The sequence below is a fragment of the Triturus cristatus genome, chromosome 9 (assembly GCF_964204655.1).
Source record: "Triturus cristatus chromosome 9, aTriCri1.1, whole genome shotgun sequence".
Taxonomy (NCBI): Eukaryota; Metazoa; Chordata; class Amphibia; order Caudata; family Salamandridae; genus Triturus; species Triturus cristatus.
In genome coordinates this window covers 191,707,784-191,724,340 of record NC_140592.1, presented here as the reverse complement: position 1 = coordinate 191,724,340, position 16,557 = coordinate 191,707,784, and the positions used below count along the sequence as shown (strand labels likewise).

At 43.3% G+C, this 16,557-nt stretch overlaps 1 protein-coding gene across 6 annotated transcripts in view; it reads left to right on the top strand.

The window, feature by feature from the left end:
- The window catches only part of PTPRG (protein tyrosine phosphatase receptor type G), a 1,080,885-nt gene that overhangs the window by 729,235 nt on the left and 335,093 nt on the right, over nt 1-16,557 (top strand). For all 6 annotated transcript variants that reach the window (XM_085624730.1, XM_085624729.1, XM_085624728.1 and 3 more), the window contains exon 9: nt 12,855-13,039. In XM_085624730.1, the coding sequence (XP_085480856.1) occupies nt 12,855-13,039 (185 nt within the window). The remainder of the gene's footprint in view (nt 1-12,854; nt 13,040-16,557) is intronic.

Genomic DNA, 16,557 nt, shown 5'->3' with positions numbered 1-16,557 from the left:
ATTGGCTGCCAGCACTTCAACCAGGAAGTGTTGGCAGCCAGCTTAGGACTCTGCTTCAGCTGAGGCACCCCCCAAAAAAAGAAAAGGGGGCTGGGTAGGAATACACTGACCCTCCAGCTCTGGAGCTGGGGCTTCAGAGGGACCCTGCCATGACAAAAAAAGCGAGTTTAAAAAAAAAAAAAAAATCTCCGCAAAATGTGTGTATATTCATGAATATTGCGCTGAATTTTTGAAAATGAAAAAGCATGCTTTCCCGTGCTTGGTTATTAAGAAGCCCCTGGGTGGGCCAGGTCCTTGGGGCAGGCTGATAATTATTAAATAAATGGAGGGGTTGCACTCGGCCTCCTCCAAGGGCATATTTATGCCACTGGATCACCACCTCCCTGGTGCTACATAAGATATACGAGGGGCTGAATGGACCCCCCCTACCCCAGGGACCACCACCATCTCCCCAACTCTTATTTTTTTTTAAATTATTTTAAAATGGGGCCGCGTGGACCCCCTCCTAGGGCTATTGGAAGCCTTGGGGACCATCACCTCCCTAGGCCTAAATTAAAGAATAAAGAGGGCAAATGCAAAAATAAAACATGGAGGGGGGCCACTCGGCCCCCTTTCCGGCCCTGAAAGAAACAAAGGTTACAGGGATGTTGTAGTTAGACTCAGATTTCACTCATACAGAACCAGTGAAATTCAGCAGTTATAGTTACATGAGATAATTTTAACGTAAGCCAGCAGTGCACTGCTTATGGCCTCACATATTCTATCACTGATGACCTGGTCAGTGACATTACTGATGTGATCACTGATGCCATCTCAAATGACATAATTGATAGCATAATCCTCAGAACCACTCAAACTCCCACCCCTATGCAACCTCATACACCCACTCACATACCCATACAAGTACTCCAACAATCACTCACACATCCATAGAGCCACTCGAACATCCAGTCACTCCCCTACCCATACAGCTACACATACAACCAGTCAGTAACCCATATAGCCACTCACACATCCACACACTCACCCACCCTTCTACTCACACCCACTTATTCACCTATATAGCCACTCGCACACCCATACAGCCTCTCAACCCAGGCACTCAACACAGGCACTCACCCACACAAGCCCTCACACACCCACACCACTTACATACCCATTCACTCATCCTTCTAAGCACTCATATCTGCTCACTCACCCACACATCCACTCACACCAACTCACTTAATCATACACCCACTTAGTCACTCACTCACCCATACTGCCACTTACACAGCCAGTCACTCACACAGCCATTCAGACCTGCACTCACTCAGCAATACACTCACACACCCACCCACTCACACAGTGACTCACTCACACAACCGCTGACACATCCACTCACTCATCACTACAGTCAATCACACAGCCAGTCACTCACCCACACAGCTACTTACAAAACTACTTATGCGCCCATACAGCCACCCACACACGGATACACCCAGTCGCACATCCACTCACATAATATATGTCAGAAATAGTATCACTCATTAGTTGTACACAAGGAATACCATTTTAATTTTTGTGGTACCTTGGTATATATCTTTAACACTCATAAAGTTTTTGAAAACACTCGCACTCACTGGATGATTTTATCAGAGATTCTATTTGAAATGTCATCAGTGATGTCACCGACCATGTCATGAATTAGGTTATATGTGAGGTCATAAGAAGTGGATTATGGGGGCATAAATAAGTTAGCTCAGCTATTACTGCTGAATATGATATATGTGTGTGTATATATATATATATATATATATATATATATGTGCATATGTATTGTGTGTGTATATATACATATATATGCATGTATGTGTAAATATATATATGCATGTCTGTGCATGTGTGTATATATGTTTATATAGTGGGTTTATCTATGTATATGTATGCGTATATGTAGGTATATATATATGTGCATGCATATATATGCATATGTGTATTTTTATAGAGGTGTGTATGTATGCATATATGTAAATTTATTTATGGGTGTGTGTACATATAGATGTGTATGATAGTGTGTATATAATTTTGTGTGTATATATATATATATATATATATATATATATATATATATATATATATATGTAGTATACAGGTCTGCTTTAGGAAATGCACTTGTCCGATGAGAGCCTCACAGACACCAATCTATGCAAAGTTCCTAAGTTATCCATGATGCACAGCGCTCTGGCTTTCCGATTGTAATTTGGAAAGCACTATATGAAACAACCTAGCTAAATAAAACCATGCATAGTAAATCGTTTATAGTGGTTTATTTTGTGCCATCTCAATGAGAAGGGCCTTTGGTAATTTCCCTTGCTTGGTTTGCAAACGTTCATATATTGAAGTATTTTCGGCTGTTAATGACAGCATTAATGATCATGCCTTGAGAGTTAGTGTAATTTAATAGAATTAAGAGTTTATGTAAGGCACATTGACTCCAGGGTTTATTAGAGGGTGACGTCCTATTCAAGTTAACTCTATACAGTGAAACTTGTGGAAAGGAGAAATTGAGCTCCACAACTAGGTGTTATTACATTCACTCATCACATTCTGAAGTTGGGGAGACAACATTGTGCATTGTGCCACCGCTTACAGTGATGTTTAGTGAATACTGTGATATGTGTTCTCTTTTACTACTACCATGCAGAATTTAGACTAAGACATGATGGCACACTTTCTTGTGTGTAGCTGCTGTTGAGAGGCCGCACATCTTCATTCAAGCCCTTGTCAAGTGTAGTATTGATTACTGTAATGTACTGTCTGTTTGAAGACCCAGTGAAGGCAGATGCTGTTTCAGGATGATGCAGTTAGCTACCTCAACAGTTCAAAGGAAGTCACTGTTGACCATCCAGCAGGTATGTAACAGACTGCTTATGACAAGGCTGGGATAGGATGGGGAGAGGATTTGGCCTAACTGCTGCAGCGTGTTGAAAAAACACAAGGGAACCCAATATGCAATTGGGCAGGGACCTTGGGTACGTTAGTAAATTCCAAAGACAATGATCCCTAGACAATCAGGTAATCGTTAATAAATGTAGGCTCAATCAGTACTATATTCTTTGTCCAGCCAGACAGATTTTTAATACACAATAAATGTATGTGTCAAAGTGAGAAAATATACAAGTGGGACACAGCCTGCGTCCTACTGACAAAGACACAAAAACAAAATTTTGGGAAAAAAGGTTCAGGCAAAGGGGAACGTGTCTGCATAAAAGTTAAAAGATAAACCAGGCCTAATAACGTGAAAACACCATTACATATTTAGCATCACAGTATAATATATGCATATGGTGTATATTACGTCGACGGGTTGGAAAGCGGCTACAATTAGTGACGGGGACCGGGGCGGATGCACTGGATCTAAATGACGTGGTATCAAGTGAACTCACCGAGGGGTTCTCGGCTCCTCTCAATCTGCGGTCCCGGCGGCGACAGTATTGTCTTTAACCTTATGGGCAAGCAAATGCCCTCTCTTCTTTTTATCTCCGATTTTCAATTCTTTCCATGATTTGCGCAATTCAAGCAATAACAGCTTTATGTATACAGGCATGACAACTTAAATGTCCTGATTTTGATCCCGCCATTCATTAAAGGGATCGAAACGCCGTCGACGTAATATACACCATATGCATATATTGTACTGTGATGTTTGAGTGTCTGTCAGTAGGACATTTTTTTCTCACTTTGTGTCATACATTTATTGTGTATTAAAAATCTGTCCGGCTGGACAAAGAATATAGTACTGATTGAGCCTACATTTAGCAACGATTACCTGATTGTCTAGGGACCATTGTCTTTAGAAATTACTAACTGCTACAGCGGTCATTCTTGAAGCTAGGGAACCAGGTTTGAGTCTCTGCAGGGACATTCAACATCCTGTGAATCTGGGCAATTCACTTAGTCTCTCTGTGCCAATTAAAACCAGCATTGGCATAGCCAATAGGTCTCGCCTTTGGGACCTTATAAGTGTTTAGCCATGCAACAGTTGCATAACTAAATACTTATAAGGTCCCAAAAGCAAGACCTATTGGCTATGCAAAGCGGCCGTGTGGCTGCGAAAGTAAAAGTGATCGCGATCACGATCAAACATCAAAGCGGCCGTGCGGCCCCTAAAGTGAAAGTAATCGCGGTAAAGCGTGGCGCATGCGCCCGCGCACATGCACTGTAGCTCCAGGCTGGCCTGGTAGCACTTTTTGGAGCCCTCTCAATAAGTCTCGCCAGACCAGCGCATGCGCTGGGTCAGGCGAGACCTAAAAAATGAATGTGTCCATCTGTAATGCAACTGGTGCTCATGTAAAGAGCTCTGATACCTTCGGGTCGAATTTGCGATATATAAAACTCCAAAAGAAGGCGACTCAAGTTAACTACTGAGCATTGTGTTTTTTCCTGATTCCCACATGTGGGGCTACACAGGCATAACAAACCGACACGTATACCCTAATTCTGTTTCCATTGTGAGATATATTTTATACAATAGAGTTTTACATTGCTTCTTTGCAGTCCTGTGAACCAGTAGTGACTAGTGACATTTGAAAGTGGTGGGGCATAAAAGTTCTGTGTGAGTGCCCTATGGTGAAAGAGCGTAGCAGTTGAGCCCATCCGAACGTTATAAGATGGCGACGTTTTTGGAGGAACCTACACGTGTGCTACTTCAAGGGATTTTGGTTTGTGAAACTTAAAAGGATTTACAAGTGAAAGGAACTTCAAGAGAACTTACAAGCTGGTATTTGAGAACCTGTATGTTGCTGAAGGAAAACTGTACTGGAACTAAGGATGTGAGTAAAGAAATTGGACTGGAACTAGCTGTGCATTTAAGGAAGCTGGCACCCATGAGCCCCACCAGTGACCACTCCATCGGTCGCCCTAATAAGTGAGTGTCAGTTCCTTTTGAATTTTCTTTTTCTGTACAAGAATCTCTTGTTCTCTCCACGTTAAAGAGAACCTACATGTTAAGGAAGGATGGCTGTGAATATCCTTTCACCTTCTACTACTAGTCAGCTAACTGTTACTGTGGAAATTGCTGCCATCCAACTATTATGGAAAAGTTGCTCTGCCCCAGCTGTCCTTGCTCAAGTAGTCACTGGTGCGCAAGCTTTGGCAGCAGCTATCTGTTCTGGGAGAGGCGACAGACACCCCTGGTCAGCTGTTTTGAAGTGAATACTGAAGTTGGTGAATTGTTTGCTCCTCGGCTCTCCAGAGGAAGCAGCGCAGTGTGCTGGGAATTGGCAGCAGCGATTTGTGATTTGAGGATAAATGTTACCCTGGAGGAGCCATTGGGCTGGAGGTGTCTCTGAGCCTGCTGCCTGTGTGGAGTGCTTTCTAGTATTTAGCGACTTTGAATGGACTTTCTCCCACTACCCCTTCTAGTGGTGGCGATAGCTGGGGGAAGCAGACGAGCGCAGCTCACGTCGCGACTTGCGGGTGAGCTCGGATTTAGAGGTGCTTTGCTGTGGGATCAGTAAAGTGCTGTTGCATTGATTTTTATCGGGTGAGTCTACCTTGGAAGTGTTAAAGGTATGCTGAGGAGACATGAGCACGGAGGTGCACCAGTGCCCCTGGTGAGGCATTTTTGGCATCTTTATTTAGGGGTTTAAGTTAAGCCTGGACGAGGCTGTAGCCGTTACGAGCGCGCATTCAAATATTCAAATCTAGCACGAGCAACCTCACCTGTTACTGTACACGCGCAGCTCTTGTGATCTGCTTGTTCACGTCATTGCCACATTTCTGGCCTGCGTTTACACGTTTGAATGCACGGACGTGCTGGCAGCCACCCGGCTCACCGTTGTATTGCGTGCCACCATTTTGTGGGTTTGCAGCTGATTTGCAGTCTCCTGCCTTGCCAACCACGCATCGTCTTCTCAGTGCTGATAAAGTTAATGAATACCTCGTCGTTTCCGAGCAGCAACATTTTACAGCTACTCTCGTTACTTTCAAGATCTGCAGTTTTCCTCCTAGGTATGTGTGTTCGTAGAGGCACCATTGTTCATAGAGTTGACATTCTCCTTCACCCTGACTCTGTCATGGAGCACTTCATTGCGAGTACAATTTTCTTAGTGGTAAAGCTCCTGCCTTTCCTCATCATTGTGTGCAAAGGTCCATTAGCTGCATTCTGGATAATTACTGTTTAAAAGCTGGATGTAATGTACTTAAAATATTGAGTTGCAGATGCATTTCATATAAGGACCTCGGGTGAGAGTTCGCTCACCGGTGTTCCCAGTATCTCTTCTTGCTTTTGTGTTCATATGCCTTTTCTCTCTGATATGGCTGTGTTAATTCTTATTTATGCTCTAGTAGTTAATTTTTACTGGATGTCGTCTTTATGTTCATTGTTTTTTTCCTTGCACAATGTATGCTTTGTTTTATGCTTGAAAATGATTAATGTGTAATTTGTAAGCCTATTGGGGTGTTTCTTAGGGAGGTGTTTTCCCCTATAGGGAGGTGTTCTTCCCTATTACAATGTTTTGAGTTTCGGCGTTTCATAGGGAGGTGTATTTCCCCTATTACAATGTTCAGTGTGTCATGGGAGGTGTTTTTTCCCCCATTACAGTGTGTTTGTCAGTTCATAGGGAGTTTTGTTCCCTATTGCGGTGTTTCTTCTGGGAGGTGAATTCCCCTATAGGGAGGTGATTTTCCCCTATTACAGTGTTTTGAGTTTGGAGTATTATAGGGAGGTGTATTTTCCCTATTACAATGTTCGGTGAGTCATTGGGAGGTGTTTTCCCCTATAGGGAGGTGTTTTTTTTTTCCCTATTACAATGTGTTCAGAGTTTCATAGGGAGGTGTGTTCCCCTATTACAATGTTCTGTGTGTCTAAGGGAGGTGTATTCCCCAATAGGGAGGTGTGATTCCCCTATTACGTAGTTTTAGTTTCGAAGGGAGGTGTATTCCCCTATAGGGTGGTGTGTTTGCCCTTTTACTGTTAGTTTGTTGGTGGTGAGTATCCAACTGATTAGTTTCCCTAGGGAGGGGGATGGGGTTCATTTATTCCTTTGCATTCTTTTGCTATAGATATTTTCTTGTGAGTTTTTTCTGATTTGATGTATGTATTCCATTTATTTAAGCAAAGTTATTTTGTGCTATTCTGACTTAATGCATTTATATCTTTTTGCTTAGTTTTCCTAAGGAAGGGAGATGTGCTATAACCTATTGTTGTTGGTTGGTGCATCTTCCTTATTACTGTTCTGTCCCTTGCTGCTCAGCCATGAATGATGTCACTTGGAATGTTGAGTGTGTGGGACTGGAGGAGATGGCAGTTGGAAGAGATGGGCTGAGCAGCAGGGAGGCTGCTCCTGGTGGGGCTTTATATGAGTATTACATGGACTTTGTGACTTAACCAATAAACCTATAACTTGTTCTACTTGACCTGTCTACGAGACATCTTTCATTATAACACTTTTCCTCCTCGGAAAGGTTTGAAAAAAGAGTGGGCAAATGGTACATTTTCAAGCAAATTAGAAAGCAAGAAGGTTAATAAAGCAATTTGTGAAATTGTAGTTATGACCTCAGATTTCATGAGTATGAGTGGTGTAGCTGTGTACTCATTATAACCAAATAACTTCATAACAGACTTTGAGATAACATGCAGTGAGTACCTCACAGATTTCTTATTGATATTCCTTTACAAATGAAATCTGCTGAGGAAATACAAGTTATTTAATTTGTCGTACTCGACAAAATGAGGCAGCAAGAAATACACATAAAAAGCAGTAGGGCACCCTACAAGGCACTTTGTCTCATTTAGAGGATGAAGAAATATGATCACATCACCCCTCTCCTGCTGGAATTCCCTTAGCTCCCCCTGCTGGTCCACTACATCATCAAAACCTGTTGCATTCTTTTCAAACATTACAAATTATGCAGTTGGTTTTCATGATGTAGTGCCCCGCAAAGCTGTCATGACCTGCAGCACCCCTCTTATCTTTGGTACAAGCTTGGAAGCTCCAATTGTTATAAATATGAGTGTATTAGCCAAGGCAAACCGAGTAAGAAGGTAGGTGTATGCATGGAAATTCCTAGCTGACAAAGTACAGTGGAACGGGTCTCCGATATTTCAGATGCCATAGACGGGTTCCAGAAAACCTGAGGACTAGTCCTTGAGCCAGACGATCAATTTCATTTTTATTTGATTACACATTGTGGGACCATTGTCAAAATTGTGCATGTTATGCAGTATTTTGTTTGCAAACTGAATAAAAAAAATAATGTAGTTTTGGCAATTACCTTCATTCCACAAATAAAATCTGATTTACAAGACATTTGCACTTTTCAGCATTAAACGTAAGACCTGCATCAGCAAGCAGACGGCACACTTCTTTACAGGCTCTATTATGTTCCTTTTGTGTAGCCCTAAATACTAGCATATCATCTTTGTAATTGAAAGCATGAGTGGCAGGCTGCATAATGCGACTAATAAAATCTTGGAAAAGTTTGGCACATGAAGACAGTCTTCAACTCAATCTTTTGTATCTGAACAAACCAACATGAGTTGAAGAGCAAGTAATGTAATTGCAATTTGTTTCTAGTTCAAGCTGACATTCCGATCAAGGCACAAAGTGTTTGGCACCATTCAACATTCAACTCCGCTATCATATCAGAAATGTGCGGACCTGGGCGTCATTCTCTTTCGATTGCTTTGTTTGCTTCACACATGTCAACACAGATTAGCACAGACCCTCCACTGTCCTGTTTAGATACTACAACAATCGGCATCACCCATGCCATTGTACCAGTAGAGCCCTCTATGACATAATGTATTAGCAAAGTCTCAATTTCTTTTTCAACAGCCTCATTTAGATGCACTTTCATACATTTTCCTAGTCCGTGAAACAATCACATAAACTGATTCACTCTGTAGTAATGTGCATGGATATTGTACTTAACCTAAATTAGTCGTATGTCAACAGCAGTGCTGAAACTGAGCAAACATGCACTCAACGAAGTGCCCTGAAGAGCATAGATTGAGGCTTGTACCGTTGTCTTTTTATGTTTCATAGATTCTGTAAATGAACCTAGACTTTGCAATGGTGTTAAGGCCGCCCACGTGTGTACTTTGGATTTTGATGGTATTCGACAGGGCACCGGAAACAGTTCATGGTACTTTTTGGTTGTCATGATATTTATCGACGCACCACTGTCTATGATAAATGGTATATAGCAGCCATTAACTTTCAATTTTATTTTGCAACAATGTCTAAATGAATGTTGTGAATTTGTTAGCGAATCTTTTCCAACTTGTATTCTTTGCAAGAAATCAGATCTACATCCCCACATCTTTCAGTAGTCCGCATCGACAAAGCACACCCCTCTAATTCACGGTCTCTCGACAGTGATATCGAAGAATCTTTTGACCAAGAATTAGGTGACAATTGTCCTCTCAGTTTCCATTTGCCTCAACTGATGTTGCAGTTTACTACAGTTTCCGGAACTTTCTTGCAGCCGTTTTGTCTCACCGCGTGATGCACTGGCAGCCATCTTGTCTTCACAATGTGACACGTTAACTTTTTCTCTAGCTTAGCAAACTGTTACAAAATGCTACTCTTTACCACAGCCTTTACAGATCTGCCTAATGGTGGGACATTTACCTTCATGTGGAAATGAAAATCCACATTGAAAATGCAGCTTCTTCAGAGACGTCGCTCTGCTACCTTTCAGCTGGTGTTTTTCTTGCTTTTCATACCCCACACTGATTCACTCTGGACTCCTCCGGTCTCCATGTCAGTGGCTTTTTTGTTGCCACACTCTTCAGCTCTGGCTCCCATGATCACATGCTCCAGACTGAGCCTTTCTCTCGACAAACACCTTCACTGCTGTTGCACAAACTGGAGTAGGAATAGTAAATGATACTATTACTAAGTCGAGCCGCCCTCTACCGCAAGTCATGTAACAACTTGGGATGTAATGGTTCATGATGTAATACAGTGGTTGTTGTAACGACCGCCTTGTAATGGCATGCAATGTATCGCATGCGTAGTAAAGAGATATATTCTTGTGTGACACTCATTGCAGTGAGAGGTGCAAATGAATTGCCTAGGTGTTCCCAGACCATATCTCAAAAAGAGTATAGGGGGTACTCCTGTCCTGGATGGGAATGTGATTTCTCATCCAATGGCAGGAGTGTTATGAAGCTGTAACTATTTTATAGTGCTGCTTGTGATTAAGCTGCAACACCTGTGTGTAGAAGCAAATAAACACCTTTTTCTACCTTTCACCAAATGGACCTTGTTGGAAGCTGTCCGAAAAAAGCTTATGTCCGTTAAGACATTACCATCGGACAGGTCGTTATGTACAGCTGACTTGTTTTGTGATTTGTACAGGTTATGAGTTCATATCCTTTCATGCCAACTGGGGAAATTAACCTATTGTTGGCAGCAATTAGCGCCTTGTTAAATTACATACCTTAATTCCTTAAGTACAACATTTTACTCCTATATTAATATTGTATGTCAATTTTCCCCCAATAGTGCATCAAGTTCCACCATTACTCTATTTACAAGTGTTTTTTTATGGTACTTGCCCATGTTTTGGGGGTATAATCTGTAGACTTCTCCCTGTCTTATTGCTAGTCTTCTTCCCTCATGTTAGTGGTAGTTTAGACTGAAGTGGGAAGTGATTGCAAGTGCTTCATGCATCCTCTCATTTATTGAGGTTGCTATGTATATTAAACACATGAGAGAGTTCAGTGGGGCCACTTCAAGCTGTTTGAGTTCCATGGAATATTCATAATGGAAGCCACATGTGCTCATTATAGTGAACAGTGGTTTCTGCTTAGATTTGACAAAACTCTTCTTTGTCCATCACTAATGGGCAGGTTTCAGGATAAGTCTCATGACACAACCAAGTGGTTTCTATGTTCAACTAAAAATATGATGGTTTCTTCAGCGCCTGTTTGTCTTTACTCTGTGGACACTTCCATTGATCCAACGATCTGATGCTTTAACTCTTGATCTCTTTTTGGATTCCATGAACTTGACTGTGGGTTCAGGATGAGGTGGTAGAGGACAACCTCAGAGTGAGTTAAGCTGCTATAATGCTAGTTAATTGTGGAGGGGTTGATTTTACTCATTTCAGGTTGGCTTGGTTGGTATTTTCCCAATTTAAAGCTGTAATACTGTGCCTGGAGTGATAAAAGGCGTTTATTATACAGCTCGGCAAGGACAGCACTATGCTAGTCTCATGCTTAGACTTTGCTGTAGAAATGGCAAAAGACTTTGTCCATTTCTATCTCTGCATGGATAGCACTGTGCTAATCCTATGCTGAAAGACTTTGATAGAAAAGCAGGCATTTGAGGTGAGCAGATCTAGCGTGTCGCTGGTGCTGAGAGTGCTCTATACAGGAGCTGCTTTCCACCTAAACTTGAGAACTACCCAGAGTTCTCTGCTTCTTCATTTTTGCATAATTTATTCGTCACTCTATGCCTGAAAGGGTATTTTTTGATATATATATATATAGAGAGAGAGAGAGATATGTATGTATATAGATGTATGCATGTATATATAGATGTATGTAGCAGAATTCAATGCAATGGCCAGCTATAGACTTATTTTGGGATATTTTCTAAGTTCTCCATTTCCCAGTCAGACCCATATAGCACCTGCACATTAACCTTGTGATGCAATCTCCAGCTTCTTATTGGACAAGATAAAAAAAAAAGGAGGACACAGATCAATAGGCTTTACATTTCTAATCAACATTTCTTACTGGGAATCTTTTGTCCCCTGACAATGTTTTCTCTGCCTGGAAAGTCTCTGAGGTAGAACAAACCATCTGGTTCTCCTGTCGACATATGTCCTGCTAATATTATGAAGAAACATATTCCTTCCATAGCTCCTAGTTTAACCTCTCTGTTCAACCAGTCATCGATTCAAGAACTAGTGCCAAAAACTGGAAGGCTGCCCTGATCAAGCTCCCCCTGGGGAAAAAACTAAACTTAATCTCTCTGATACTATTGATTTTCACCATTCTTAGTTAATACTTTGGAGAAGTTTGCTTTAATCAACTACAGCTATTTACTGAAACTAAAAAATTCAGTTCCTCCTTTTCAAGGCGGATTCGGATCCGGGCATAGCACTATTCTAGTTGCTGCAATAGTTATAGACTACCTTCGAAGAATAGTGGCTAAAGAAGGCACTGGTTTACTAGTCCTGTTGGGCTGGTTGGCATCTTCTGATATAGTCTACAACACATCCTTTTTACCAGGATTAGGGACATAAATAATCCATATTTACACATTACGTACTGGCAGAAAAAGATGGTGAGGCCTAGGAAAGTCATAGGTATGGCCGCTGCAATTGTGAATGTGTGGCTGCAGCTTTTTCTTTTTTTTGCATATTTATGGGTTTGCTACATAATCCGTTGTCTGCTGCATAATCTGTTGATTTCAATTTCTTATTGCTATTTATGGGTCTTAAATTGGTACTAGGTAAGGTGAAATCTCATCCCAGACAGGGTTACCTTATGTAAAAATGACAATCATGAAGTAATACTATCACAAAATGTGGCACCTTACACCGCATAATTTGGCTTTTCGTGCCGCATAATATAATCAACCCTGCCTCATAATTTGTTTCTCCACTGACACATAATTCCAGTGGCCCTGCTCATAGGACAGATTTGTAGGAATAGTTTGTCCACAGATTCTAGATTCCCTCTACTGCTCGATGGAATTTGCTTGGGAACCCGGTAAGATAATGTGGGGCTGGAATTTTCCTTTATCATGTATTTGAAAGTAGTCCATTAATGCAATGTTACCTTCTCAAATATTCTACCAGTTATATACGGCCTATGTAGAATATAAAATAATGTTCTATATTTTCAGTTTGCAGTACCCCGCCAGTCAACATGAAGGTGCAGCCCATGAACAGGACAGCATTGCTAGTGACCTGGAACCACCCGGAAGTGATCTACCATCCGCCCATTATGAATTATATGATTTCCTACAGCTGGACGAAAAACGACGAAGAGAAGGAGAGGACGTTTGTCAAGGACAGTGAAAAGGAACTGGTAAAAACTCCCACCTCACTAATAAAGGAGCTTCGTATTTTTGTAATGTGTAAAAAGCATTTTTTCAAGGAGCAGTTGTGTGGCGGTTCAGCTTCAGATAAAGGGTAGAGTCCAGTGCTTGCTGCAGGTAAAATGGCTCTTTGTCACATAGGCTGGAAATTCCTCTGACCGTACTGGCTCAAGCGAGAGACCAAGAGGAGGCGGGTACCAGGCAGGCCTCGGTTTTAAATGCCTAAACTACAGCCTCTTCATTATTGGGGTCAGCCCCGTTTAACATTCTTTGCAAAATGAAAGCAAGTGATGTGTTAGCCATTAACATTCCACGAATGTGAAAATCAAAGTGGCATATTCAGATTTGGAAAGCCCTTCATTTATTGTTAATTAAAACAGACCTTCAGAATAATGAAATCAGTAATTGTATATGCACATGAAATATGCAATGGCACTGAATAAAATACCTAATGACTCTAACCCTTTTTTTTACAGACCTACTCTCCTCTGGGCTTTTTCAATCAGTTACAGAACCAGACCTCTCCCTCTTTCCCTCCAGCTGGAAATTATTTTCAAGCACTTCCATTTATATTTTCAATTTCACCACCAGACATTGTTATCTGAGGCACATTAGGGAACGACCTGCTCCATGAAATCAGAGAGGAGTCACTGAATGGTTCCCAAGGTTATGATGTAATGCATAACACTTTTCTCTTCTCAAAATTACACATTGCCCCTGATGTCTTAAATGTGTGGCTTTGGATGTGACGAGTGTAATTGTAGAATCTGGGCGTTATGGGAGTCTTTTCAGACTGTTCACAATTTTGGGAGGGAGGGGTGGAGGGGGGAAGCAGGCCACTGACAAGATTATTGTGTGTAAAAGGCCGCTTTATTGGAAACAGGTGCACATTACAAATTCAAATCCTTGGCCGAAACGCCTTCCAAAACTAGGCCTCACTAAATATAACATGCCTAACCCCGCCCACCGCCCCCTCCCCTAAATACCTTCGAGCCCGCCCCCGCCCGTACATTACAACCTTACAACAATATAAAAACATTATAAAACATTATAAAACATTACACTCCTGTATAACCCCCCAACAATCTCTAAATCCAAACCTTCTGTTAACCAAAACTCCCCTGCCTGCCCCTTTTCAGCTATCGGCCCCCAAACTGTGTAACCGAACTAAACTTACCAAACTAACCTTTCCCTGTCGATAACCCCAACTCAACCACAATAACTCCACCAACTTCCGGTCAAACTGACCAGAATTCACCATAACCCCCGCCACCCAGAAAGAGGGGGGCGGTGCAACTACCCTCCCCTCTTTCTGCCCCCCAACAAAAAAGGCTTTATACACCACGAGCCTGATTCTGCCCACTCAAACACCGAGACAAGACCTCCCTGAGCTCCAACAAGTAAAGATCCATGCCCAACCTCGACAAATGTACCCCATCTCCCCGAAAAAACTCTACCGCTTCAAAGCGGATATCTTTGTGGGTGACTCTCCCGAAGCCCAAATCTCGACAAAACCTGGAGATCTCCAAATTCACTTTCCTCCGAGACCTATCAACCGCCCTGGGCTTCAAAGCCCCTCTCCACACCCTCCGCGGGACCAATTCTGTCCAGAGAACATGACAACCCGACCAATGTTCTTTCAACAACTCCAAGTCTCTTTTCATGGCTCGCAACAATACCACCCCTTTCACACTACAAAGATCATTCTCCCCCAGGTGAATTAAGAGAATATCCGGGCATTGACCCTTCACCATGGCTCTATTCAGACAGGGGATCAGTTCCCTCCAAAGCATCCCCCCCTTACCCTTCCATACCAATCTAAAAAGGCTGCTATTGAAACCCAAACTTTCCCCAAAATAACTTTTGCACGCCTGAACGTGCGCCCACTTGACGAAGGAATGCCCCACAATCCACACCGTCAACTCCCTCGTGTGTGGCCCGGCCACCGAACCTGAAATGAAAAACACATATGAGACTCACACCAAAGCAGTAGACGCAGGCGCCGAAGGAGGATCCTCCCTTACATATTTGTGAAAGCAAGAAGAGGACCAACGCCCCAAGCGCATTATATCGCCCTGCGACCAACCCCGGTTATGCGCCTCAGTCGCTGCCCCAATCCTGAAAGAATGTGTCCCAAACTGAGCGCCATCCAACCCCAACCGCTGCAACCCTTTACGCAGGACCATACGCAGCTGATAGTCAGAGACGCGCGCCCCGTCTATGTGTTGAAAAACGAACTGGCCCCCCTCCCCCCCTGAGAGCGTCTTCCACTGCCCGGCCAAGCGCAGCGGACATGTGCAACTAGGGGATCCTGCTTCCAACCAAACCCCTTTTCCAACCCCTTTCTGATCTGTTTTGGAACTGGCCAACCAAACGTGTACACCTGTGTCCGATAGGAAAACATCCTGCCAACAAATACCCCGCTTCAGCTTGGTTCCCAGGAGCTCCGAAACCCTGAAAGCTCCAAAAAACATGAAAACCATAAGGGTAGAAAACAATGCAACTTCAAAATCATCAGTGCAAACTGCAGGCAACACAGCCAGCAAACGAGCCAGCGTCTGCCAGGAAATCGGCAAACGGGACACCCCGGAACCGCCCCGTTCTCTCGCCCAACCCTCCAGCATCCTGCGACCTATTTCCCCAGCAGACGGGGCATAACCCCAAAAAAGCTTACCCATGAAAGCAACCCCAGCCAGCTTCCCCGCAATAGTGACCCGTGACAGACCCTTCTCAATGAGGTCAAGGATAAAATGAACCACATCCTCCGAACTGCGCCCCGGCTCCGCCCTCCTACTAGCACCTGACGCCAAAAATTCCTTCCATGCCAGTGTGTACGCCGTACGCGTGGAAACCGACAAAGAACCTACCACCAGTTGAAACACCCTGCGTTGCCGACCGACCAGAGGTGCTCCGGCATCGGGGTCGGTGTCCTGTCCGCCTCTTTGGCCAGCCCATGGAATCTCCCCCACTGTGAACGAGACAAAGCATCCGCAATGTCATTGTCCACGCCCAGTACGTGCAAAGCCCTGAATGAAATGTCATAGCGCAAACAGCCGAGTACAAACACCCTCATTAATTTCAAGATCTGCTCATCCCTGGCCGATTGTCTATTGACTACGTGCACCACCGCCATGTTGTCCACACGGAAAAGCACCCTCTTGTGTTCCAGCTCTTTGCCCCAAATGGTCAAAGCCACCAAAAGTGGGAAAAGTTCCAAAAAAGCAATGCTCCGCCCACCATTCTTCCACTCCTGAGGCCACTGCTCTGCACACCAATGCCCCTGCCAGTAAATGCCAAAACCTTCACTGCCCACTGCATCTGAAAAAAGCTGCACATCCCACTGTACATCCTCGTCCCTGGCCAAAGGCACCCCGTTAAATGAGTGCAAGAAAAAGGACCACATCCGCAGATCCTCCTTCACCCCTGCCGACAGGCGCACATGATGATGAGGCAAGTGCCGGCCTGCTAAGGCCCGGCCCAGGCGCCGACAGAAAGTCCGCCCCGCCCG